This window comes from Cygnus atratus, chromosome 19 (genome assembly GCF_013377495.2).
Source record: "Cygnus atratus isolate AKBS03 ecotype Queensland, Australia chromosome 19, CAtr_DNAZoo_HiC_assembly, whole genome shotgun sequence".
Taxonomy (NCBI): domain Eukaryota; kingdom Metazoa; phylum Chordata; class Aves; order Anseriformes; family Anatidae; genus Cygnus; species Cygnus atratus.
Window position 1 is genome coordinate 950,001 of NC_066380.1, and position 26,661 is coordinate 976,661.

Below are 26,661 nucleotides of genomic sequence, written 5' to 3' on the forward strand. Positions count from 1 at the left end.
AGAGAAAAACTGATTTTGTGCCTGAAAAGGCACTGTTTTGCTCTTCCTGGCATCAAAATGGTTCCTAACTTTCAGTTTTTGGGTGATGAAGTCCTGATCAGATTCTTTGGGCCAACTGGCTCAGGATCTCCCGGGGACTAAAACCCGCCAGCTCCACAGGCTGGCCACGACGCGCCCGTGGAGGACGAGCAGGGCGCCCCAGCTGAGAGCCGGTCGCTGCCCTGGCCGCTGATGGCAGCGGTGTCAGGCAGAGGCCCGCGGCGTGCACGCACGCCAGTTGTACTGCAGTGACGCGAAAACCCCTATGGCTCTGGAGAAACTGCTGTGGTTTGTGTCTTATGTGGTTCACGTTAAAAATTTCCCAACAGTGATAGACTTCAGCTGCCAGGATCAGGGAGACCATGTGCATCTAGTACGAACAGCCCCCGCACAGAGCTCTGGGGCATTTTTTTATCCTTTTTCCTTTCTTTTAAATAACTATTGGGGCTCATAACAAGCACTGTCACTCTAGCACTACTCCCCTGATTGACTTTGCGACAATGATCTGTGGAGGAGATGGGCACGCAAGCACACAAACATTCTGCAAGCACTCAGGCAAAGAGGACTAGAGAGGCTTTGTTCGGTTCGGTCTGGTTTTTATTTTCCGATAAGTTTCTGTTCAATTTCCAGAATTACTTCTCTGATATTTTTAAACAGTATAAAAAAAAAAAAAAAGCAAACTAACCACAAAACTGTAGTAAAGAAATTCCAAGGCTGAATAAAAAACACACGCACACACAAAAAAGGAAAATTTGAACTAAATCAGAAACTCTCGTCATTGAGTCATCCTGGAGCATCCTAATACTGCAGAGGTCTCAGCACAGTGATCTTACGTATCATATATGCCCTAATAAATAGGTTCAATGAGTTGAGTTAAGGGCAGAGTTTAACTGTTAACTCCAAATTTCCTCGCTCTTATGGCTGTAAGTCAATCCCTTAATGTTATTTTAACACAGTTTCTGGCAGTTGAATAAAATCTATGGTCAATATTACAACCCCTTCCTTCCTAAATGAAGGAAAATATACGTGTGATTTACATAAGAAATCATGGGAAATCCTGTAACGGAGCAGGGATGATAAATGTTCAAGGCCTGATTGCCCAGGAATCCAAGCCGACCGTTTGACTTCAGCTGTTCAGGCCCTCGTTATACAAATCTCAAAACCAGCAGAACCGGCAGAAATACCTCCATGCAGGTATAGTTTTCAGCACAGTAACAGTTAGCAGTCAAAGAGGTTATAATGCAGCGCTGTAAGATATATCTAAAATAATACCACAAAAATCAGATGACACAAAGAATTCTAATACTTTCCTTTTGTTAAGATACAGTAACTGAGAATACAATGAAATTCTTCATGTTCAGTATCTCCCATTAGATCAATTAATATTCAGAGAAAGCCTTTAACATGAAGTTTAAATAATCATAGAAGGAGAAAAAGAACCACCAATGTTCTAGAAGCTTCTCTAGACCTTTCAATCAATTTTATTTATATGCAAAACCAAGAGAAACTCAGAAAAAACAAAGCTCCTCCTGATGCTAAAGCTCTCAATTTACTGACAGGCAAATGGCTTCATGCTGCCACTTAATCTCATTTCTTGCATAATGCCCTCTAATTAGCATATCAAAGTGAATTAATACTTCTAGGGCATTAGCAATGGGAAAATCTGCTCCAGGCTTCACAATAGCAGTTAAGCAAGAGCCAAGAAATCCTCAAAAACACCACAAACCACTTTGCATTGCAAAACTGTTCAATTTATTTATCCTCTCTCTCTAAACACTTTTACCGCACACTGTTTTACTACTGTTCACCAAACAAAATGATAATTGCCAAAGTTACCAGCATCTGTAATGCCTGTTTAGAATCTTAATTTAGATTGTATACTTCAAGATCTCAAGACGCTTTCATTTGCTCTATCATATACACCAGGATATACTGAAAATTTGTTGTTCGTTTAGAAAAAAATGTAATCAGGATAATATTATTAAATTCCATTTCCACTTATAATTAAAAATTAAATAATATATGAAAAAGCCACCTGCTGGACAATGAGGAATAAGAGATTAGCTTTAAATGTTGACGCATGACTTAAGTATAGCAAAAGGTTTTGACCTGTAAACACATGATACAAAACCACCCCCTTTCCAAGTGATTGATCTGCAGGACGCCTGGTATTCAGTGATTCATAGATACTGTTACAGCCCGTATGACTGTGCAACATGTACTGAACTGATGCTAAACAAAAGAATTCCAAGTAAAATACCTAAAATAGTACAAAATTAAAATAAATGCACAGTGATTTTTACTATATTCTCTTAGGCAAAATGAGGTATTTTTACCCACTTCCTGAAGCAATTAATACATCATAGCTGTTACCATGAGATATCGGACCATTTTTCTTCAGAAAATATTTTCAGAATCTATTTTCAATCACAGGTCATTTTGTTTGCAAAATATAAACTATAGTTTATAAACAAGGACTAAAAAAAACCTCAGACTTCATCATCTTGGTGCTCCCCATCAATCTTTAAAAACAGAAAAAGAACATTAGGGAAAAAAACCACGCTAGTACACCCAACCTAACCCAAGAAGGGAGCAGGAGCGCAGGCGGAAGGCTAATAACAAAGAGTAGAAGAAAATGCCGGGGTCAGTGGGGCTTTCTACGATTCTGTTTGCAACATGAAGGCAAAATGAAGTATGAGAGTAACGAAATAAATAATGATAGATATTTATCTAGTACTTTGAGCCTTTCTAAAGAATGTGCATTATTGAAAAATATATACCATTCAAGTACCAGGCTTCATTTCCTTTCATATTTAATTCCCTGTTTACTTCCACTGTAAAGACAGCATTATGGAAGAGCTCTAATGTCCAGCTGAGAAGCACAATTCATCTGTTTGGCTGATGAACTACTCTAACTTTATAAAAGCATGAACTATAAGAGCTGACAGAAACTTTAATAATTTATATTAAATATTGATGTGAATTATTTACTCCGTTCATACTTAAAGACATGAATTGCCTACCAGAGAAAAGCAAATGTGACAAAAGGTCAACATGATGGTGAAAAAAGGCAGGCTGTGTCAGGCATGTGTTATCTGAACCATGCTGATCACCTTGATAAGCGAATAGCATTAAACATGACTGCTGAGAAAACAAACAAAGCATTCTTCTCAGGGTGTCAATTCAGGGAATACAAACAGCTACATCTAATTCTACCAAGGATACAAGAAAAGGAAAACACTCGGCTCTCCACCGATTTTGACTGATTAGTACACAGCTTTAGTATTCATTCTTATTATTCATAAAAATATTCATCAAACCATCATACATATGATGTGCAAGGAACTGTAAAACAGTCTTAAAATTGAGAACAGATACAAACTGGACTCTCTTTCTCTACCATATAATTATTAATATAGTCTTCATATGCATTTAAATATTGTATTACATTTGTAACAATTTAGTATGTCTAATTCTGCTTATATTTGTCTACGGTAGACTGCAAATATCATTATATTAATGTTTCACACAAATCAATATTTAAATTGAAAAAAGACAGCATAATATCCATATCGTACAACTTTTTCATTGAAAGCCGTAGGAATAGAGCTTGATAAATGGGCTAAATCCTGTAAAAAGGGACTCTTGCATTCACTATATGCTATTATTATAATTTATCTCTGAATGCAAAAATTCCTTAACTTACAGCAAGCATCCTAAAATAAACCACACAGTAACTCACATAATTTACTGTTTTCAGATAAACAAGCAAATGTATCAAATTCAAAAATAAAATGAAGGAGATGAAAAATAGCTATAAAATAAAATAAAATAAATCCCTGCTCTTACTTAAATTAGTATTGACAAGTAGGTCCAAATTTATCCTTTACGCAAGGGGAAAAAAAAAAAAAAAAGATGTGGAAACACAGATCCTGGTAATCAAGGCAAAGATTGTTATTTAAATATAGCAAGGAGCACTAACAATGTTATGGTCTAAAGATACTATGTAGTTACAGGTTCTGCAAGACAAAGTATCACATTTTTTCTAATGAAAATTATCACCACAACCGCCTGTGTTCTTATCCAGAGAAGTATCCTGCTGGAAATCCACCGAAGAGAGAGAATTTTCATTGTGAATGTGTTTGAACCAGACGACCAAATGACAAACAAGATACTTTATCCAATTTATTTTTACTAGTAGGATATTTACAAAGAAAAGCAGTGCCATTGCCATAAGGACAGTGTAAATGACCTAGCACACTACTGCACGTCATCATTTGTAATACATTTGCTGACAATTAAAAAAAAAAAGTATAACCAATGATTCAATGAAAAATTTTGGACACTGAAGCATGAGAAAGGAAACAAAAGCTAAATAATTTAAGCTGAAGAAAAGATGTACGCACATAAATACACAGTGATTACTACCTTATGTAGTCAGGGTACATAAAAAATATGTATTTAGTACCTTGAAAAAAACACCAGGACAGCACATAAATATTTTAAATAGCTAAACTGAATAACAATAACATCATTGTTGATATTTTGAAAATAGCTACCCTACATACACACACACACATATATGTATGCTATCAGTGCTATTTCATTGTTCCCTTTGAATCCTTTAATGTTCAGATCGCCCTGTTAGGATTCGATGTTATTACAAATTATTGCAAGTTGATGGCACTAAATAATAGTTTATAAACAGTGAAAAGTTGAAATTTATGTAAGGGAACAATCCTGTGGTACTATTTTTAAATAACAACAGTGGAAAAAAGGGGTTAATATTTTCGAATTCTTGTAGAAGACAAGGCAAAAAGCAAGTCTTTCTCCACGGAGTTACCTAACAGGCAGTTTACAGATTTTGCAGCGTATCGACAAGGGGTGTTCCTAAAAGAGTTGGGCCATTTTCATCAATAAGGAGCTTTGCAACACGTAAGGGCATGATACAGCCCTTCAGACATCAGAATAGCACTGTATGGTTATTTGCAGTTGTAGCAATAAACGTAAAGGTTTTAGTTTACATGGGGAACCGCAAAAAATTAACCTCCTGGTTAACTTCACTATTTGTCTGGCCTTTCTATTTCTTTTCTCATTCTTTAAACCAAAACTCTGCAAGAGAGGAGAACATTTTTAATGAACATTTTCCTCCTCTCTCTTTAGACATAAAAAATAGTTCAACCAGCCCAACCAGCCAAGCAGGCCTTTCTCTTCCCCTGCGGACACCTCCTGCAGTCGAGAAGTTCATTAAGTTTTATGATCTTCCCAAGTCAGTCCTGCTTATAAGCCTCACAAAGGCCACAAATCTGGCAAACCATCATGTATGCCATTAGGCTTTACTAGTAAATGAATGCTATTTAGGGTTTGTGGTGACAGTAAATTAGGGTTTGGTTGGCAGCTATCATTGTTTCTGTTGGACCCATATAAATAAATAAATAAATAAATGTATACATGTGTGCATATATGCACACGCATTCATACATTTTTATAAGTGTGTGTGCCTATCCGTATCAATGATTCTTAAAGACAAAACAAATCATCTATCAACACAGTCTAGGATGTAATAATATGTCATTCCACTGGGAAATAATTGCAATTCCCTAACCATTTTAAGACTATAAGAATTAATATATTTTCATTTCTATCTCCATGAGAAAAACCAGTACCTCAGGTATAGCAACGTACTAATGTAGAGTTAATCAGATTACAAATCTAAAGGATTTTTAGCCCGTAAATAAGAGAGATTATTAAAAAAAAAAAAAAGGCACGGATCAGTTTTTGATTCCTACTGGTAGGCGCGCAAGGCAGACTGATACGCAGGAATGCAACAGATGTGAGTGCGCCTTAGGAAGGTAACTTTAAGACTTCCAAGCGACACCTCAGAGAGCAGGTAAAATATAACAAAATAGAGCCAACAGACTCTCACTTGCATATCTTTGTATTTTATTAGAGGGGCTTCAGTAGAACTTTGGGTATCATTTTTCCTTGAACTAATTAAAGAAATAAGTGGCAGTTAGTTTCTTTATGAAAACCATGCTACCTTGTGGTTGCCTCTAAGAATGCACATATCTATTAATATCTGCGAGGCTCTTAAATGCATTATGCAGCACTTTTTTAAATGTTAAAACGTTAAAAAAGAAATGTCAGGCTAAATTCAGTAAGCTCAGTGATTTGCTTTACACATGGTAAATACCTCACGCAAAAAAACTCATGAGCTCCTAACCCTAAGTGCGACAGAGAGAAAGGCTTCGAAAAATGTGATGCATTCATTAACCCTTGCCGGAAAGTGACAGAGTTGCTCTACCTAAACTGGGGATTCCTCCACGTATTGTGTCGCTACCAGTCTCACAAAGTACTTGCTGACTGTACTGAAAACTACTAAAATATAAAAAAAATACATAATTCAATATAAAAATGACTTAAATATTGCATTACTTATTTCAGAATAGACATGACTGCAATTACACTTCACGTATAGGCTCCAGTCTCCCTTCTCACCTCTCTTCCTTCTCACAGAAGGTAGCGGGAAAGCCATCACAGTAATTCCCACTGCCAGCACCAAGGTAAACTTTGGTTCTGATTAAAAAGAATTAAATTCCAGAGCATGAGCCAGCTGCAGCCAGATTTAAGTACTTGGACCACAAGACAACGCAGAGCAATGGGGGGGGGGAAGGGAGAGCTTCTGCTTTAATTGCATCTCGGACTGTTTACCCTTCCAGTTCAGAATTGTTCGAGCTGTTTCCTACGAAAACAGTTTATAGAAAATAAGCTAGAATTTATCTTCACGTTATCTTTGCTTTAGCACACTGACTGAAGTCTGTACAGACATTTCAGCTCAACTGGGAGACCCTGAGTGAACATCCCCCTGCGGGAATAGTTTTTGGTGGGGGTGTGGATTCATCTCCATCAATCACTCGGTGCATTAATCCTGTCTCTCCTGTGCTGCTGGGGCTGGCAGGATCCTGCCTTTGGGCAGACAGACGTCTTCGCTCTTTGTTGGTTCTCAGCTATTTTACCAAAGAGATAACTTGCAAACTTGGCTCGACTATTTGGAGCACAAAGGCAGGATTTTTCGCAACTCGCACATTTCACCGAAACACCCAAAAACATTTCAAATCCCAAAATCTCCTGATGGGTTCCCTCTCGCTTCTGCGACAGCAGTGGCCTCACCAAACCCCCCTCTGCCAGTAATCCCCGCTTCTGAAAAGACTTGGTTTTTTTTTCTTAACTCACCTCTGACATGTGGTTGACTATACTTTCCTTTCAAAACAGCGAGGCTAAGCCCTGTGCAAATAACGTGATCGCAGGACCTATGCCTGCCTTCTTAATTGAAATTTGCCTGCTGCAAAATGTCTGAACATCAAGGGCAGGTTGCTTGGTTAGCTCTGGAGCAGGACAGGCAGAAAGTTTAGAGAAAGACAGAAAACAAACACAAACCAAGAAGGACAGAAAGGGACTGTGAACTGATCGAGGCAAAACACAGGCACGGGGGGAGGGAGGGCAGAAGGGGGGATCATTCCCCTTATCCCTGGTAATATAATGCAATATAAAGCAGAATCAATCTTAATATTCACAACACAGTCAATACCCTAGTGCTTAGCTGTCAGCAGAAACTGAAGTGGATCCCCGGTAGCAAAGAAGCCCTTGGACATAAAGCACCATAATTTACGGAGTACTGCGCACTTCTGGGCTTCTCAGTTGGTAACTGCACGATTTCACATTTGTAGGTTTTGTCTATATAACCCTATTTTTTCAGCTTGCAATTAGGGGGACTGTGTGTGTTTGAATATCAAGTACAGCTAAAAATGCAAGCCAATGCATATTTTTATTTTTAAAGCCAGATCAGAAAAAAAAAAAAAAGGTTTTTATTCTCATAATGCAAAACAGAGTACTTTTCAAAATCGTCTTCTTCAAAAAAGAAATTTCTCTGTAAATTCAGTGATGTCAAAAATTTGCAAAAAAGAAAAATTTAAAATGCCTTTAAGAAAGAGTACAGCATTTATTACTGTCTCATTAATGTAGCACAAAAAAATATATATATATTTTTGTACACTTGAGAGTAAGATTTTTGACATTTAAAGTGTCATCGCCGGAGAACAACTAAAGCTCTGCTGCACTCTATAGAAATTTGGGGTCAAAGCGTCCGTCACTTTCTCATTCTTTAGCTTCTTCCCAGCAGCGCGCTTCCCGTGCTCCCGCGCTCCGCTGACAGGCTGTTACTTTGGGCTGCTTTTTGGTTTGGTTTGTTCCTTTCCTTTCTCCCCGGCAGCGCGGCGCGCCCTGCCCGACCGTGACCGCCGCACCCGCCCGCAAACTTTGCGGCCCCGCCGCACCTGGGGCAGCGCCGGCCACGGCTCCGCGGGCGGGCCCGGCCCGGCCCGGCCCGGCCCGGCACGGAGCGGCCCGGGGAGAGCCGCGGGCAGGGCCCGGGGCCCCTCCGCCCCGCTCCGCTCCGCGCCGCGCCGCGCGGGGCCGGGTCGGGCCGGGCGCTCCCGCGGCGGAGCCGGCGGCGGCCCAAGATGGCTGCGGCGCCCCTTACCTGTTTTCTCCTTGATCTCGCAGAGGACGCTGAAGAGCGCGGGCTTCATCCTGTGGCAGTTGAGCGCGTGCTTCCTGCAAGAGAGCACAGAGAGCCGTTAGCGGCCGAACATGGCGCCCGCCGCCGCGCCAGGCCGAGGGGCCGCCGCTCCGGGCCGGGGGAGGCCGCGCCGCGGGGCCGGGCCGGGCCGAGCCGTGCCGGGGCCCCGGGCCGCCGCGCCGCCGCCGCCGCCATCCATCACCGCGGCCGGCGCCGTGACAGCGGGCCCGGGCGGCGCGGGGCCCCGCGGCTCACCTGCGGGCAGCGTAAATCAGCGCGGGGCCGCGGCCGGCGGCTGATTTATGGGGGACGGGGGCAACTCGGGCGCCGGCGGCCTTTGTTCGGTAGGACTGCGGCTGGGGCGGCGCGGGCTTCCCCGGCACCGACCTCCCGGCGGCTTTGCCGCTCATCTGCCGCCGCCCGGGGCAGGGGGCGGCCGGGCCACAAAGTTACGGGGCCCGGCGGAGCCGCGGGGACCGGGACCGGGACGGGGACGGGGACCGCGGCCGAGCCGGGCTGAGGCGCCCCGACAGCGCCGGGCTGCAGCCGAGCCGGGCGGCGCGGCACGCGGCCCCGGCACCGCGCGGGTCTCTATTTATTTTATCGGAACAACAACAACAAAAATCATTAAACAGCGACTCTGGTTCGGCCTCGGCTGCTTGCGATCTCTGCTACAGCGCTCGGGAGTTGCTCTGCCGGTGAGACGCCGGCTCTCCGCGGAGGAGCAGGGAGGAGAGGAACAAAACCCACACACACAACAAGACAAGGTTTAATTAGACGAAACCAACTTTGCTTGTGCCTCATCCAGGCTTTGGTCAGTGATGGTCATGATCTGATGGAGGATGTCCCCGATGTCCTGCTTCCTGCCGTCGCCGTCTGCCCCTTCGTGTCCGTGGGGAGGAGGCAGAGCCATGCCCCCCTGCACCGAGTGGCCGGCCAGGTTCACGCCGGCCAGAGTCTGCAGCATCCTGGACTGCTCGTCCATGCCGGCCTCCGCCGCAGCCCGATCGATGCTGCCGGGCGGAGCGGCGGGCGAGCGGGCTGCGCCGCCGGCGGGGAGCGGAGCGGGGGCTGCGGGAGGAAAAGGCGAATAGGTCTCCGGCTCCCGAAGTCAGTCTCAGTTCCTGACTCCTCGCTCTGTCCTCGCACACACGCGCGTGAAAAGAGAAATAAATAAAAAGGCAAAAACCAGATCGACAACAACAACAAAAAATCAGTATCTGTGTTTGGACCGGGTCTCAGCAGTTTATTCCACTCTCTTCTCCTTTAAAGCGCAGTAAATCACTCTCTTCTTTAGTTACAGTCTTCTTTCATCATCATCATATCTGTGGCTGGGATAAATGACTTGATAAGGTTTCTTTGCAGTTTTCTTTCCTTGGTACAATCTTCCTCCAAAGCCTTTTTTTTCCCCTTTTTATTTTTATTGTTGCTTTTTGTGTCTTTCCCCACTTGTCCAAAAATCTTCTTTGCAAAAAGACGAAAAAAGTAAAAAAAAAAAAAAAAAACACAAAAAAACACAAAATCAAAAAACTTGCTTGCAAATCCCGAAGAAGTTAGGAGGGTGGCAAACAGCAAAAACCACAACAAACCGAGCGAGCACCCCCACCCCCAAATTGCAACATAAAAAAAAGCCAGGAAAACACAATCACAGAGGGAAAAAAAATTAATTGCCCTCCCCCCAAAAATAACAAATGGTCCCAAGTCTGTGCAACGGGGGGAAACAGCAGCGATCAAAAGTTTGGACTCGCGCAAAGAAAAGAGCGGAAATAAAGGGGAAAGAACTGTAAAAAAATTAATTACACACTCTCTGCAAAGCAATGTGCAAAAATACCAGCCGGCCGGGATTTATGGGGCCGGCGGCGCGGTGCCGGTGTGTGTTTTATGGTGTTTGATGGCCGCTCCGTGAGGGATTGACAGCCTGCCAACGCCACTCACTCACCCCGCAGACGTGTCACCCTGTGAGCAGCGCCGCGGCCGCCGGCAGGGACGTGGGCCCGCCGCGCCCCGCCCCCGCCCCGCCCCTGCCCGCCGCCCGCCGCCCGCCCCGCCCCGCCCCGCCCCGCCCCGCCCCGCCGGGCGTGGCCGCCGCCGCCGTGCCCGGCTCCGGCTCCGGCTGCGGCTCCGCGGGGTCGCGGCTCCCGCCGGGCCGGGCCGCGGCGGCGCTCCCCGGGGGGCGGGGCGGGGCGGGAGCGGCGGGCCCGGCGGCCAATCGGAGCGCGCGGGGGCGGGCGCTGGCGGCGGCCGCGGCCACTCAGAGCGGGCGGGGCGGGGCCCGAGCAGCCCGCCCCCGCGAGGCCCCGCCCCCCCGGCCGAGAAACTTGCGATTGGGCCGTTCGAACGGTCACGTGCCCGGGCCGAGCGCCGCTCCGGCCCCGCCCCCGTTGCTATGGGAACGCGCGGCCGAGGCCTCGCCGCCCGCCGAGGGGCCCGAGGCCGCCGGGCCGGGCCGGGCCGGGGGGGGCCGCTGGGGGCGGCAAGGCCGAGGCCCCCCGAAGCCCCCCGAGACCCCCCGAGGCCCCCCGAGGCCCGGCTCCCGCCGCCCGCCCGTCCGCCCGCAGACCGGCGCTGGCCGTGGCAGCACGAAGCGAAGCGAAGCGCGCGCAGCAGCCGCTCTCAGCCCGGCCCCGCCGCTGTCACCCACCTGCCCCGCGCGGTCCCTTCACGCCTCCCACAGCGCGGCACGGCGCGAGCCGAGCTCTCCGGGCAGGGGGAAAGCTGCCCGGTCCTGCGGCCGGGAGCCCCGGTGGCCATCCCGGGGGTGCGTGGTGGTTTGGGTTCGGCTGGAAGGCGCCTGGCCAAACCAAAGCCTCGTCCGCGTCGCTCTGACATTCCCGGACGTGTGGCTGACAGCTCGGCTCCGTGCGGCTCTCCAGAGCTCTTAATCCTTCTCCTTGGCTCCCGCTCGCCTCTTCTCTCAATCACGGCTGACACCGCCGTCATCGCACCTTCACTCAGGACCGTAACCTGGATGTCATCCCTTTGATTTGGGGCTCAACCACGTCTCACGCGGGCTGTGTTCAGCCGTCGCAGGTTATTTCTGGGGAACATAACCAGGCTTTTACCGTCCCTCCAAGCGATTAGCACATTTACTCAAATTCTAATTATCTTCTATCTCGATTACTGCGGCATTTTCTGGTCTAAACAAATGTGTTCTTAGTGTCATCCAGCTTTATTAAGAGCGCTACTCCAAAGATCTTTTTTACGATTATTATTTTGAATATTTCACAAACCCGTTCTCATTTGTCCACTGAGGGCGAAGTTTCACAGAACAGCTGAGCGATTCCAATGGCTAGCTGACACTGAAATGAACAGGATGCTGCTGCCTTGCTCCCCCTGTGCCAGCTCCGGTGTTGATCTCACCCCACAGTGGTCCAGTTTGCTTCACTAAATCATCGGAAAGCTCATCTTCGGGGTTATTTTTTCTACTAGTTTATCAGGCTGAGTCAGGTAATTACAGCATGAGATGACGGCTGGAGAATGACTCTCTGTGCTCTGCTTTCCCCTTGGTCGTGGCCTTAGGCTACCTATTGTCTGTCATTTGCTAGAGCAGTTTCAGTTCCTTGCCTTCAGTTGGCCACTGATGCCAGGCTCTGTTATCCGGCCTTCGCAGGATCACACAAACGTCTTCACGCCAGAGCCTTTGGTGGCACTCCAATTCTTTTCACAGCCATCCTGTAGCATCCTTTTTAAAGCTTGTTTTTTGTCAAAGTGTACGGCTGTTTAGAGACTGCTAGGTCATGGTTTGCTGAGAAACTAACCAATATTGTCTTGTTATTGCCACAGGAGATGGTGGAGGCAGGCTGCGTTGGCAAGTTTAAAAAGCAACTGCAGAAATGCCTGGCCAGCTGGCCATGGACAGGTACAAAAGGAAAATGTGTGCTAAAAGGACCCGTGAACATCTCCAGTCCTGGACAGTCTGCGAGTTTGAAGCACACGGACCGCCGAGAGTGGCCAGGCTCATCTGCCCGCTCCAAAACAGCATCTGCTGTAGTCTGCTGGAGAGAAAATATGAGTCAGAGGGAACGCTGGGCTAACCCAGTCCAACATTTCTCGTGTTTTCAAACAATACCAGAATTGTTAAATACAGGGGTTTGCAAGTTCTGTTTGTCTAAATGCAACACGTTTACGCTTGTATATCAAGTGCTACGTGGAAGGTTTAGAAATCGTAATACAGATATAAATATACTGTCGTGTTGACAGGTCCAACAAGCAAAACCTAGAGGATTTGGGAATAAACTGGCACACCCTCCGTCGGGAAAGCGTTACCTTTATTTGCAGTAAGCGCGGCTGAACATGGGAACTACCGGGGCTTTCCTCACAAAAGACCTCACGGAGCTATGTCAGGGGCGGTGTTTGGTTTGTGAACGCTCCCGCCCAGTGTCCCTAACCAGCGCCTCGCTGGGGGATGCGAGCGCGTCACGGGGCAGCCCGAGCCGCCCGGCAGGACCTGCCTCGGGGGCGGGCCCGGCCCCTCCAGCCGCCAGCCGCACGGCGCCCGGCCTTTATCGCAGCCCTGCGGCGCGACAGCGGCGGTTCCGCGCGGGGCCGGGGCCCGGGGCCCGGGGCTGGGGGCTGGGGGCCGGGGGCCGGGGGCCGGGGGCAGCCCCGTCCCAGGGCCCCGCCGCGCCCGGGGGCGCCGCCACCCCCGGCCCCTGACGCACGCACGCGCTCGGCGGAGCCACCGCCTCCATCGTCACATCCGGGGGCGGCGCTTCCGGGTCGCGGCGCGGCCCAGCTCTCCGCTGCCGCCGCGTCCCCGGCCCGGCCCGGCCCGGCCCCGGCCCCGGCCCCGGCCCCGGCCCGCCGCGGGGAGCAGGCGGCGGTGCCCGGCCCGGCGCGGCCCCGCGGAGCGGCGCAGCCCGGCCCGGCCCGGCCCGTAAGTGCGGAGCAGAGCGGGGGGGCGCGGTGCGTGCCCGGCGCCGCCCGGCCTCGGTGGCCTCCAGCCCCGGTCCGCGGCGGGTCCCCGGGGGCGCGGCGCTGCCGGGAGCGCGGCGGGCGGGGCCCGGCCCTTCCCGGCCCGGCCCTTCCCGGCCCGGCCCGGCCCGGCCCGGCCGGGGCGCGCGGTCCCGGCGCGTTGCTGCGGGCGCGGGCCGAGCGCCGCTGGGGGCCCGGGGGGCGCCGCCGTCCGCGGTGGAGGCAGGCCGGAGGCAGGCCGGAGGCAGGCCGGCGGCCTCGGGTCGGGCAGCGGCGGAGCCCAGCCGGGGCCTTCTGAGGGCATCGCTGCGCGCTCTGCGTGTCGGGGCTGTCGGGCAGAGGCGCGCTGCGCGGTTAAGCTCTGCTGGTGTGTCAGGCTCAGAGCAGAGCTGCTCGCGGGCGCTTCTTTGGGTGAGGTTAAAAAGTCGAGGTCGCTGCCCAGGCACGGACCTGCACCGAAATAACCCCGGTGGTGCGTTAGGAGCAGTGGAGGGGCTCCGTCTAACTGTGTCACCCAGCCGCAAGGAATGACAAGCCTGACAGCCGGCTCGCTGTGCAGCTTCTCCTCTTGCTCAACAAAGGCTTCAGAAGTTTAAGCAGCTTGGCGGCGTGACCCGCGCTGTGCCTTCTGTAGCGCAGGTTTCCCAGCCTTTCAGAGTTCTGTGAGAAACAGACCGGCGCGTACACCTGCAACAGGCCGCTTACGCTCACAAGCAGGACAAGAAGTAAGTAGGGTGCAGGCCGTGCGCCCCAGGGCAGGACCAGCTGCTCCCCGCGGGCAGCTCCGTGCTGCCTTTGCCCGGGGGACCGAGTGTCACCCGCTGGGAAGGTGGTGGCAGGGCTGAGGCTGCCTTCAGGCCCTGCCTGCCGGCCCCAGGAAGGGGCAGGCCAACACCGCTGTGGTGTAGGGCTGCAGAAGCAGACGGTGACGGTGCTGGTCCTCGTAGCGCAGAGTGCTGCCACAGTGCCGTCAGCACTACAAGCGGTTATCGTTTGGTGCTGCGGTAGTTTGTGGTTGTGACACTGAATTATGTTTGAGATACGCCTTGCGGTGAGTTTGTTGTCTTATGTCTTGCTAGCAGCAGTTCTCCACTTGTCAGAAGTGGCCAGATGAGGACTTTCTGTTAGGCAGCACTTCTGACAGAGATCCCAGTATGCGTTCTAACGTTCACTGCGTGTGCTGAGAAGCTTTATCCAGCTGTGAGACCTAGCGGTTCATTGTCTGCAAGTCTCTTGTACAAGACAACACAAACGTAATCCCTGCCTCGTTTCCTTTTTGCTTGAGACGTGCTCTCTAACTCGCTTACTCTGAAAGCAGAGCAAAGGTTCTTAAACGTGTTATGCTTTGCTGGTGAAGAAGAAAGACCAAAAATTTGTCAAGACAAAAATTAAAAGCCAGAGAAAAGGGAGATACTCATCGATGGCTGAACCAGTGCGTACCTGTCCAGTTACATTTGACGTGGAGTACCAAAGAGATTTGATGTCATGGAAGATTTTAAGCAGATGTTTTGCTCATGAGCACGTGTGTAAGTCAGAAGCAGCTTGCAGTCTGTTACACTATGAAAAAATAAGATTATGATCATGCTTGTTCAAAACTGCGTTTTTATGCCATAAAAATGTTTGTGCAGCGAGAAGTAGAGTGGCAACAAAGTGAAAAAATGCTGTTTTTCATTCAACTTCTTTTGATTTATGCTTCCATTAAACAAATAAGCACTATAGAATATGTGAAAGAAGAAAATAAACACTGACTTGTCATTCGAGTTTTACCTCAGATGAGAACAACTTTAGACAGGAATTAAACTAAACTGGGGGTGTAGAGGAAGGGTCCCAGGAATTACTGTTTTTAACCTTAAATATACATATAGGGAACAGGAGTTCTTAAAAGTTGTTAGAATTAAGTTCTAGTAGACTACTTTTCTTCTCTCTCTTTCGCTCCCTGTTTACCATCAAGTGTGTGCGTTGCAGGAAGTTGTATTGGTGGCTAGCTTTACTGGCTACATTTCGAGTCTACCTTTCTGGGTGTACTCTTAGGGTTGATGTATACAAAATGAACGCTTCGTATAAAATACTTTTAAGGTAATGTCTTGGTAATCTAGGGTCACGTTTTCTGGGACTGAAATGTGATTGTTTTGTTGAAAGTCTATGTCTGGAGAACTGTTACAGAAAGAAAGGGTTATGTTATGTTTGAAAAGCATTAAAATATTCCGGTTCAGACTAAACTACAAAAATAAGTTATCCAGTGAAGATGAATATACAGTTGGTGGCATCTGAGATATATATATATATATTATTTTTTTTTGCTAGTCCTGTTTTAAGATGGGAACTCTGAGCGTAGTTCTGAATTGTCGTTCTGTGAATGACGCAGAATCCTGTAATCCTGTGTCGGGTACTCGGAGGGGACGTACTACCTTCAGTTAAAAATCTGGCGGCGTGGTTGCATAGCAGCAGCACGGTTCTGACAGCGGACTGGTGAATTGGTCAAAGTAGTGCAGGTGGGTGTCGTGCGGTCGGGAAGCTGACGGGCTCCAGGCGCGTGAACCCAGCCGCACGTCAGCATCGGGGAGCAGCAGGCGTGTTTGTGGCTCCGAGGCTCTTCTGAAGATCCTGTGGGGTGACCGTAGGTGCAGCGGGTCTCGGTCTTTGCCCTGAGTCGACCCAGAGCACGACTGGTAAGGCTGCAGGCCTCCCTGTGCTTGGAACACCTTTGAGACAAGTTTGGCTTCAGCACCTGCAGGCAGGCTTTATACAAAGCAGCTCTGCGAGCGGGACACGGGCGGCTCACGAACAGCGCCGTCCCTCTGTGCTCACACGCTGCTTGTGGTGGAGACACAGGTAGTGAGCCTTGCTCAGGAACATCCAGGCAGAGCTGCGTCCCTTCACAACAGTCTGAAGGACTTCGAGGCGGCCTTAGAAAGCCTCCTTCTGTCTCTCTCAATATTATACAGGCCAAAAAAGGGGAAAATGTCCAAGCTTTCTATTTTGGTCATTTTTTGTTGAAGACTGAAGTTTGTACAGGATGTGTGTTAAATAGTATCAGTGAAAGTGTTTGAAAGGTCATTGGTTTTTTAGGTTCCTGAATGCTATGATGCAAAGAGCCAGAATGGAAACGGCAGTGTAGTATTTGAGCAGCTTGAGCCTGTGCTTCCAGCCTTCTGTTTGCAAGTACATGTTATATACGTGCATCCTAGGAATATTAAAGCTTAACAAATCGTCTTTTAGTGTTTTAGGCAAGTGAGTGATAAGCTGTGGTTTCATGTGGAAGTGTTGTGCCGTTGCTGAAAGCATTCCTTCCGGCTCTCTGCGCAAGCAGACGTGCAGTCAGCCTCCCTGACCCACAGGCAGCGGCTGCTGCTCCCCATTTCTGGAGAGGGTGTTCATCAGGAATAGAAATAAAAAGGAAATTGCAATCTGTTGTTTAGAAGGTATCCTGGTTTGGTTTGTTATTTTAAAATCAACAGTCTTTAAAAATGAATTCAAATAATTGTATTTTTTCTGGATAGTAAATTCTTCCAAACACGGGCTGGGGAAACAGGCCGTAGCGATTCCAGCGTGTGGGGTCATTACAGTCTGACAGTGCAGATGTAATGTGTGACAGGGAATGCTTGCTAGCCAGTATGGAAAAATAAGCATAATCATAGCCATTAAAAATTAAGCAAAGTGTTTGCACATATTTAGATTAGGAAAAAAAAAAACAGGCAAGATGCCGCTTCTCTAAACTGTTTCTATCCAAACCATTCAGTACAATATCAGAATGAAAAATGACAACACTTTGTCATCTGTTCAAATTGATATTGCACTCTTTGCAGTGACAGCTGAAAAGGCCCACAGGTGCCATATAAAGAGGTGACCATGTTGTCATATTTCATTTAGGCATCCCTCTGCAAAGCCATAATTACCTAATTAGGTTGTTAATTAGGAGATTAGCATTTCACTATATTGATAGAATGCTCTTTGCAGGCATGAGTCTAGATACAGATTTGTCTGCCCTAATTTATAATCTCTGCATTTTTTTATACTTATTTATTTGCGTAAAATCTTGATGCAAGATAGCGTAGGTTAGCTGAGAATCAACTTGCTTGCAATTAAATGAAGATTTGACAAGATCAGGAAACAACTGGAGAAGGGTATACTGTTTCCATGTAGACTCCGATATTCTCTCCCTCCTTCCCTAAAGCTCAGTAACTAAAACATTGAATTTGGTGTACTTGCGTCCTGCCTAGCGTGGCAACAAGAATGCAGCCAGGTTCCAAGTGGTTTGCGCATACAGAAATACATATCCGATGCCAGATTGATTTACAGGATTGTAAACTAGCAAAGAATTTGCTGAAAGTTGTGTGTAATGTATTGTTTCTCATCATAACTCTCAAATTCCAGCTTCACTTGTGAAAGAGCACCTCTTTAAATGATTATTTCCTTTTTACTGATAGTTCTAAGCATAAATGACAGCTTCTCTGAATAATTATTCATTCTTAAATGCACTTGAGCTTTTGTTGAAACATAAACTTGAATTTTCATATATTGCTTTTCACTTCCCTTTATCCTGCATGCACAGGAGTCTGTCTGGCATTCAAGGGTTTTGATTATTTGTACTGCTGCAAATGTAGATAACCAGAACCATTTCTTCAGCAATTGCGGACAGAAGTTAACTGTGAAATTATTTCATATAACCTGAATCATAAATTTTGAAGTATATTCACACCGTCCTATTCCAGCTTGTAGGATGTGGGGGAAAAAATCAATTTTTATTCTAATTTGTGCATTTTTTCATTAGTTTTTAAGATCACTTTAAAGACCTGCAGTCAGAGAGGTGTTGAAGTTCAGTGAACGTGGAAGCCCTTGAGCGCTGACGTGTAATGTTATGTAATTCTTCCAGCCTGCTGTGTTTTGAGTTCACTAGTGATGGTTTTAGATCCAAGTTGCACCCTCCAGAAGTTCCATCTTTGTTTGGAATGTTTATGTTTCTATTGAATAGAATGTAATTGTTTATTACTTCCTCAAGGAGGACCATCAATTTAAACACATTTTCCTCTTGAAAAAAGAAAATGAGCTACAGGTTTGTAGAATAAGAAATTTCAGTTTTTATTAATTTAGAGGGGAAATAACCTTGCAGGAATTGGCTGGAGAATCTTGTGGAGAATTTACAGCTGCTTTTAGCCATTTGAACCAAAAGAGTCTTAAAATTATCACATTAAAATTGGTAGAATTTCGAAGCGGTAGCTCTTTCTGAAGCAGGACATTTTTAATTGCTTACAGCTTTCTCCAGTTTTTATCACTTATTCTAGCTTATGTGAAGGTCTAGGAGCAAATTTCATGCGTCATCCATGATAGATTTTGAATTACGAAGGGCGTAAATATCTAAGTTGTCTGCGAGGGAGATATTTCTTGTACTTCGGTCAGTTGGAGCGTGTCACGGAAGGGTGACGATGGCTTGCAACTTTGGGGACGACAGTGGTGAAGTGGCAGGTGTGCGGGTGGTACCCGGGTGGTCCTGGGCTGAGCTGTAAATGCGCGTGTGGTTCTCAGAACTCGGTTAGGGGTCGGTTCCTGCCTGTGAGCTGTGAAGTCCCCGGAGCTGGGTGTGCTGGCCTGGGTGTGCCGGCATGCCCTCCGTTCGGGACCTGTGTGTCACCCCCTGGGAGCAGCGTAGATCTGTAGAACGTTGCGCTCTACTTGCACGCCGTACTCTGAAAATGTTGATCTGCGTAACAGCCGTGCCTCTCTCTGTGAGAGACTATAGGTGCCGAAAATATAGCAGTGGGTTACTGGAAGGGGAATGCTTGCGATGAGATGAGTAGGCTGCGATCTCGCTGCCTGATTGTCTACAAAGGCCCTGTGAAACCCGGCGAGTCGTTCAGCCTCGTGATGGTGCAGTTTTACATCGCAGAGGACGTTACCTGACTGCGCAAGACTAACGGGAGGCTGCGCTCCTGGTGGGCTCTGAGGCACTCCAGTAATACCGCGAGGAGACCAAAGAGGGGGTGGGCGAGAGCGTTCGTATCCAGCGTGTTGATTAGATAATGTGTAGAGACTAAGACAGATGAATAATAAAGATCGAGAACAAAGTGAGGGGCCGATTTGGGTCTGTCCACCTGTGTGATGAATCATGGAAGGTGTTTGCTGATAAGTCGTATATCATCATAGCACTAAACTGTATATCATGTCATACATAACTACAGTTAAGGCTGCGTAGGTTTCATGTTGCTCCTTTCACTTTTAGTCTTTGCACAGAGTGCGCTTGGCAGCTGTCTGCAAAGTATTTCATTTGATAGTAGTATAATATTTATATACTGCAAGTATTAAAAGAACATTTACTTTTTGTTTATGGTTGAGGAATGTGTAAGTTGGTGGTGCTCAGAAAGCCCCTGACTTGTGTAAGTCAGCTCCTGCCTGCAGGTGTGGTAACGGTGTGTGGGTATAAGGAATGCAGAAGTGACTGCGTGCTGGCAAATCTGAGCAGCTCCAAAAATTGATCTCATATCGGTAATTTTGCTGGAATTGATGACATAGAGGCACAAAGGTATTCATATAAAGGTTTGCAAAACTGAGCTTTGGTTCTTTGAATTCTTTTACTGTCGTCATTCCTCTGACTGGATCTGTGCTATCTAATTTTGCTTTTATCAAAAGGAGGAACCACTTAGAATTGTGTAGATAGCAAATACTAAGGTATGGCGTAAAAATCTAAATTGAATTTTGAGGTCAGTTTTCTTTTTTTGGAGGGGTGTTAAATATTCATCGAATTTTCAGTTAATGTCACTTTATTGAGATGTATTCTTCTGAAAATTCTAAAGAGGAGGGAGAAAAATGTGGTTGTATTAAACTTTAGACTTTGAAACAGAATTTCTGACTGTTTCACTGTTCACGTTTATGGGAAAAGTGATTGCGTGTGTAAAATTGTAAAGAAGCTTGGGTAATTGAGCACACGGACTCTTAATGGCATGAAGTCGGGGTACAGAGTATAAAGGTAAAAATCTCGCATCTGCCGTTACATGTTGTTAACTCCCTTAGCAGACATTAAATCATTTCAAGTACAATAATAGTGTGGGAGGTAAATTAACTAACCATTAACAATCTTATAAATACACAATTAACATGCCAACATTTATATGACACATTGATGGGGCAGCAGTAATTTTTGATTGGGAGTTTGCAGACCTTTTAGAAGCCGAAGGCAGTTGCTTATTTAAACAAGTTCTTACTGCTTGCAGGTAAGCATGGCCTTTTCCTAATAAGCGGTGTGTAAGTAATTATATTCAGACAGCATTCTGAACGTCCGTGCTTGGTCGTGTTGGTCCCCTTGTAGCCACGTGGCGCTGGTCGCGCCCTCACGGCTCGCGGGCCCCCGGCACGTGTGCTGCGGTGAGGGTGTTTGCCTCGTGGCCCCTTGCTTTGAGGGCAAGGAGGGGTCCTTAGGGAGGGCAGGCCTACTTTCCCTAATAGAAATAGTCAGAAAATAAAAAATAGGACGTGGGCTCGGCGCGGCCCCTGGAGAGCTGCGGCAGGCGGCGAGCGCGGCCCCCTCAGCGCCGTGCCCGGGTGGGCCCGGCCATCCCCGCGGGTGCCGGCGCGGTGCGCAGAGCTGGTGGCATAACTTACTGAGACGGATGGTGGGGGCAGCCTGTTAATAACGAGCTGCATGTCAGCTTTATTTCTCTACCATCCTGTTATTGAGTTCCTGCTTGCTGCTGGGTCTGTTGCTTAATAAAATACTTCTGAGTTCTTCCGTTTTTTTGTTTTTAAATGGAAGAGACACAGTCTCTCAGAAAAGAAATGGCAGTATTTGTGGCCGAGAGAGGAAGCAGACCTAAAATGGTGGAGGATCCAATTCTCTACTTACTGAATGTTCTGACGCTGGGTGCTGCTGTTTGGTGGTGGGGAGGACGCTAGCAGAGGTGGTGAATTTGCAGCTTGCAATCTTGCAATATACAAAATTTAGCTTTAGCTCTGATTAAATGGGTACGCAGATAAAGTATTACTTTTATTTTCAACTAAATGCAGAAGCTGCGTAGTGAGGCTCCTTATATGAATATATACCTTTTGCCTTGGAAGCCTATGGGAAAATGATGAATGCGTTTGCTGGTCCTGGAACAAACCTGGCTCATGCTTTCTTTCACTTTGTTCTGTTAAAATCCGCCAAGAAAAGGCCAGCTGCCTTTGCCAGATTTGCATGGGATACTACTTCGTGGGATTTAAATTTTATTTTCCTTTTGCTGACAGATGCTTTGCAAACAGTAACAATAGGGTTTTTCTGTTTGTTTTTATGTTTAAAATACTAAATTACCACATTTAGTTCTATAGCTGGCATAAACTTTTGCTCAGAGATACGCAAGTGATTAGAAACGCGGTGGTGATTCTGAACTTCTGGAGTTCACTTCTGGGCTTGCTTCTCCCCAGGAGCTGAGGTCCAAACCCCAGCAGCCCCCCCTGCTTCAGGCCCTGAGCCCCACTGCTTGCGGGGGACCCCAGCTCTCCTGCCACCTGTGCCCTGCGGTGCTGCTGCTCGTGCAGCTCTTCACAAATGAGCCTGGCAGCGAGGACCTTCTTCGCTTTTCGGCTTAATTGCCAGCAGGCCACTGCTCTGACCTGGCCCGCCTCACAGCTGCGCAAGTGCTTGTGCCGGCCCGTGGAGGTGGTGGAAACGGGAGGGCCGGGCAGCTGCTCCATCCGAGGCAGCCCAGACTTGAATTAGGTTAAATAACTGTAAATCCTCAGCTACAGTAAAATGGGGCAACTGTTTGAGCGTGGGGGTTGTTTGTTTGTTTTACCTGCTACTTTGTTTTGTAAGGCCTCTTGAGTACTCTGAAGGAAATACTTTAGATAAGTGGTAACTGCTGTTGTTGAAGTGTTCAGGAATTCAGGCGTGTGGTATGTGACCATAGAGCTCTTTCTGTATTACAGCAGTTGTCCTATATGAAGCACTGCGCAGCAGCAGATGTTCAATATTCAGCCCTGAGATACGAATCTCTTCACGTTTAAAGTCTTTCCTGGAAATCTGAATTCTGAAGGGGCTAGAATCAGGTAATCAGAGTTGCAGAGGCAGAAGGAAAACAAATGCTGTTATGACAGGTGAAAGGAAATTCAAAATCCTATCTGTTTTTGTAAATTTATTATTTTTAATGGGCAACTCTTTATTTTGTGTACGTTCTTTCCATCCTTCTATGTGTAGTACTTAGAATATTTCGCCTTATAGCAACCATCCCTTGGAAAGCAAGGGGAGCTGTCTGGAGCTGTTTTGTTTGGTTCTCTTGGGATTCAGGTTGCAAGCTGTCCTCCAAAGCCACCGTTCTTTAAATGGATCTCAGCAGGCAGTGTAACTTAAACTGGAGCGGAATTAAAATAGTTCACTGTACAAAATTGAGTAAGATTTTATGCATCCAGAATGTGAACCATCTTGATTCAGTATTTGGTTGTGATTTTTTTGTTTTGTTTATTTGTTTGGGTTTCCCTAAGTGCTGTGTTTGTTATATTTCTAGGTACAGCGTCCATGGAACAAGATGGAGAGAAGGTAGTACAGTGAAGTGGTGGTCCTGTGTACAGAATGGCTTTCCTGGACAACCCGACAATTATACTTGCTCATATTCGGCAGTCACACGTGACCAGTGATGACACAGGGATGTGTGAAATGGTCCTGATAGATCATGATGTCGACCTGGAGAAGTTTAATCCCTCGTCAACCTATGGGGACAGTGGCTCAGAAACACAGGGAAGCAATGGTGAGACTCAGGGCTATGTATATTCCCAATCAGTTGATATTACCTCAAGTTGGGACTTCGGAATTAGAAGACGATCAAACACAGGTAAGTGATATGTGCTGCAAAAACAATGTTAGCCTTTTAAATTCAGTTTCTGTTGGTATGACATGCATGGGCAAATCAGAGCATGACTAGCTAGAAACCTGCTCAAGTTTTCCTTTTGTAAGGTGGAGACCCTTTTTGTAAAAGGACATGTTATGATTCAGATACTTTAGTGTGCTGTCAACTGAATTTTAATTGCTATTTTACTTAATCATGTACAGAGGAACATTGAGGTAGTCAGCTTTATATATAAAAAAAAATTAACTTGTAAAGACATCAAGTCTAAATCCAAAGTACATGAACAGTCTTTGATATTTCTATTGTTAATGTCTGGAGGGGTGTTAACTTTTGAACAGGATCGTTCTTTTCTGAGAAAAATCTACCTAGTGATGCATCAAATCTATTTGTTATAAAAGAGAGGAATGAAGTTTGTGAGGCAGTGAAGTGAATGATTTGTCTGTATTTAGTCTTTTGAAGTCTTATATTTGAGAAAATCTTTGAGCTAGGATTTAAGTTACCAGTTAGTAAGTTTAAGGAGGATGTGCACCTTTTCAAAATATGGTCAGTTTGTCTTGATGGGAAGAAAACGGTCCCATTTGTTGTTAGCACTATTTGGGTGTAAGTAGAAATCTAAATATTCCTAAGTGCAAAAATTCTGCGTTATTGGATATGTATGAAATGGTTGGTATTGGGTAGTTAATACGGATCTCTTTATTTCTGTTATAGTACATCCTATTTTTCCAAATTATTTCTGAAGGTATTATAACACCACCTAGAGCTCAGAAAAAACATCTGTGCTCTGCCTAACAAGTGAAATGTATGGTATGAGATATCTAGTAATACCTTGTACAAATACGAGTTTGTCAAAAGTTGCAGAAAAGACAGAGCACTGATCTTTTGTTCTCACGAGTTACATTTGGAAATAAGCTGCAAATGTAGCTGCATCTGACTCAAAGGCATGTTGAAAAGTTTAATGTGCCAGATTGTCCAGCATTGTCCATGAAGATTTGTTTAGCTCAGTTGATGTTACAGTTTATAAGGAAGGAGAGGCAAAGATTAAAGATTTTCAGAATTGCTCCAAAGATTATTATTTTTTATTTCACCAAGTAGACTGATGAAATAATCTCCATTTAAATTATGTTTTGAAACTGTTTCAGTTTCCAGTTAGTGTCATATTCTAAAATAAAGGTTAAAAAAAGCTCAGTCCAATGGGGAGCCTTTTTTTGCCTTCTTTCATGTGGAATGTCTTTTACGTTCTGTCATGTGTGCTGGTACAACCAGGAACCTAATTAAATTATCAAGGCAATCAGCTGATGATTTAAAATGGGGAAAAAAGCCTACAAAAATGCAGGCTGATCACTACTGAACCCTTTTCAAAAATAAAGGAAGAAGAATAAAGTAAATAGAAAGCTAACTGTTTTTAATGTAAATGCTTTTTGCAGTAAACAAGTACTTAGTTCTTGATGGAAGAAAGCATGTATATTAAGATACGTATATAGTCATATGTGAAGGACATATTACATGCTTCTTGCCATAAGCAAGTTGTTTACTGTCTGAAATTAGGAACTAATTTGATGTGTGCTGTCACTATTTGAAAATGTTTTTAAGTTATGCTACATGACATTCATTTCTAGGTTTGGTGAAGTTTGTTTCAAAAAAGAAAGATCTTATCTAAAAGTGTGTTTTTTGTCTGATACAAATAAAAGACACTGAGTAACTTTGAGTTTTCGCTAAAACTATTTTTCAGCTCCATTTAAAAGCATCTTTTATTTATGAAGAATAATAGCAAAGTGTCCTTTAATACTGCTACTACTATTGAAAAATGGCTGCTGTTGTGTTAGGATTAACTGAGTTTTAGTGGTGTGGAAAAAAAACACAACCAGTTGGAATAATTCAGAACAAAAATTGATCTGCTGTTAAGTATGTTAAAGGGAAATCATTTAAATTAACCTTACCTCTTATTCTGTAACCAAAATAGTATCACGCATAAATGTTATGCTCATTCTGTAAGTGTGTAGTTTTTAGAATATTTACTGTGTCTCATACATAAAACCAGGGGTCTATCTGTCTCAAGCATGAAAACTCATACCTGTGAAATCTCCAATTTTTGGTCCTAAAATCTGTAAACATAAGGACATTATTTTATGGAATCTGTAACTACCTGAGTAGATTTAGGAAGAGCAGGAATGTTTGTTCTCTGAAAAGCAGTTAAAAAAGTTTTTACCTGTGGAAACAAAAGATAGTGTAATTTTGTATATCAACAGGTAGTAGTGGTAGATGTTTTTTTAACATGTTAACTCTTATTCTCCTGGTTTTTATACCGTCCTAAATATAATTTACTTATTTTGTCTTTTACTGTTGTTTTTGGATGGAGTATAACTTCTTATCTTTTGCAAAGCTATTGTAAAGTACATTGCCTTTTATTATTAAGCACCTTACGAGCTTGTATCTGTTTGATGAATTATAGAAATAATGTGTTACTGCAGAAGAGTCAGCACATCTGAGAGGCTATAGAAGTATTGGTTATTAAGTAGATCTTGTGCAGATATGCCGATTTGCAAATTAATCTTATACGCACCCCAGTATCAAAGTTATCCCCTAAGACTTGAACGGGATGCACAATGGGCGAGACACATGGTATTGCACATCGTGTTCTGGGAGAGTGCGGGTATTGTCTACCATTGCATTTTTCCTCCTTTTCTGCAGGAGTTGGATGGGTCATAGGGGTCTTTTGGCTCTTGCTCCACCCCCTCACTGCCTTGACGCTGCCGTACCCAGAAAAAAAAAAGTAAAGCTGAGATAGGTCTGTGCAAGGTGTTACAAGTAGGGGAAAGAAGCATTTTTCCCCATCCACGTGACTGGAAACAAAGGCTTATCTAGCTGAGACAACGCGTGGTCGGTGGCATATTTCACATAGAAAGCTTTCAGGCTAACGTGCTTGTGAGAACGAACCTTAAGTAATTCAAACTTCTAATGTGGGTACTGATCATTCCATCGCGTTTGGAGTTGCTCTAAAACAATCCCCCAGTGAGTGGTAACTTACCATCGACTGTAGATGGAAGAACTGGACTGGGTTCGTGAAGACTGGCTGCGCTTTGGTCCGTTTGTTCTGGCGAGGGCTGGAAGCGACCCTCGCTTCCCCAGGCCGAGGTGCAGCACCCGGCTGCTGGGCGGGCGTCCCGAGGCCAGGGTCTCCCCTGTGGGTCAAAGTCCTGCTCTTGAGCTGCCGGTGGCGGCCACCAAACGGGATGAAAACGTGCCTCGTTCTCATTTTTCTTCTCGTGTTTTCCTTTGTCTGTTAGATTCATGTTAATAACGGATGTTTTACGAAGGCCCGCC

General features: G+C 45.8%; 2 protein-coding genes and 1 long non-coding RNA gene across 12 annotated transcripts in view; 2 read left to right on the forward strand and 1 right to left on the reverse strand.

Annotated features, from left to right (window-relative positions):
- Positions 1-11,557, reverse strand: part of PBX3 (PBX homeobox 3) — a 112,801-nt gene extending 101,244 nt beyond the window's left edge. For 2 of the 7 annotated variants that reach the window (XM_035555306.2, XM_035555302.2), the window contains exons 1-2: positions 11,259-11,557; positions 8,579-8,652 (exon numbers count right to left, since the gene is read on the reverse strand). In XM_035555306.2, coding sequence (XP_035411199.1) covers positions 8,579-8,652; positions 11,259-11,557 — 373 coding nt within the window. The other 5 variants (XM_035555305.1, XM_035555304.1, XM_050714617.1 and 2 more) reach the window with 5 other exon arrangements.
- Positions 11,558-11,917: 360 nt separating this feature from the next.
- On the forward strand, positions 11,918-12,866 carry LOC118252237 (uncharacterized). Its single transcript, XR_004780092.2, has 2 exons — positions 11,918-12,064; positions 12,401-12,866. It is a non-coding gene; the product is annotated as an uncharacterized LOC118252237 (long non-coding RNA).
- Positions 12,867-13,423: 557 nt separating this feature from the next.
- The window catches only part of MAPKAP1 (MAPK associated protein 1), a 106,000-nt gene continuing 92,762 nt past the window's right edge, over positions 13,424-26,661 (forward strand). Inside the window, exons 1-2 of one of the 4 annotated variants that reach the window (XM_035555424.2) lie at positions 13,424-13,493; positions 23,002-23,325. In XM_035555424.2, coding sequence (XP_035411317.1) covers positions 23,067-23,325 — 259 coding nt within the window. In that variant the 5' untranslated portion in view covers positions 13,424-13,493; positions 23,002-23,066. Of the gene's footprint in view, positions 13,494-13,988; positions 14,257-23,001; positions 23,326-26,661 lie in introns of those variants that run through there. The other 3 variants (XM_050714610.1, XM_050714611.1, XM_035555425.2) reach the window with 3 other exon arrangements.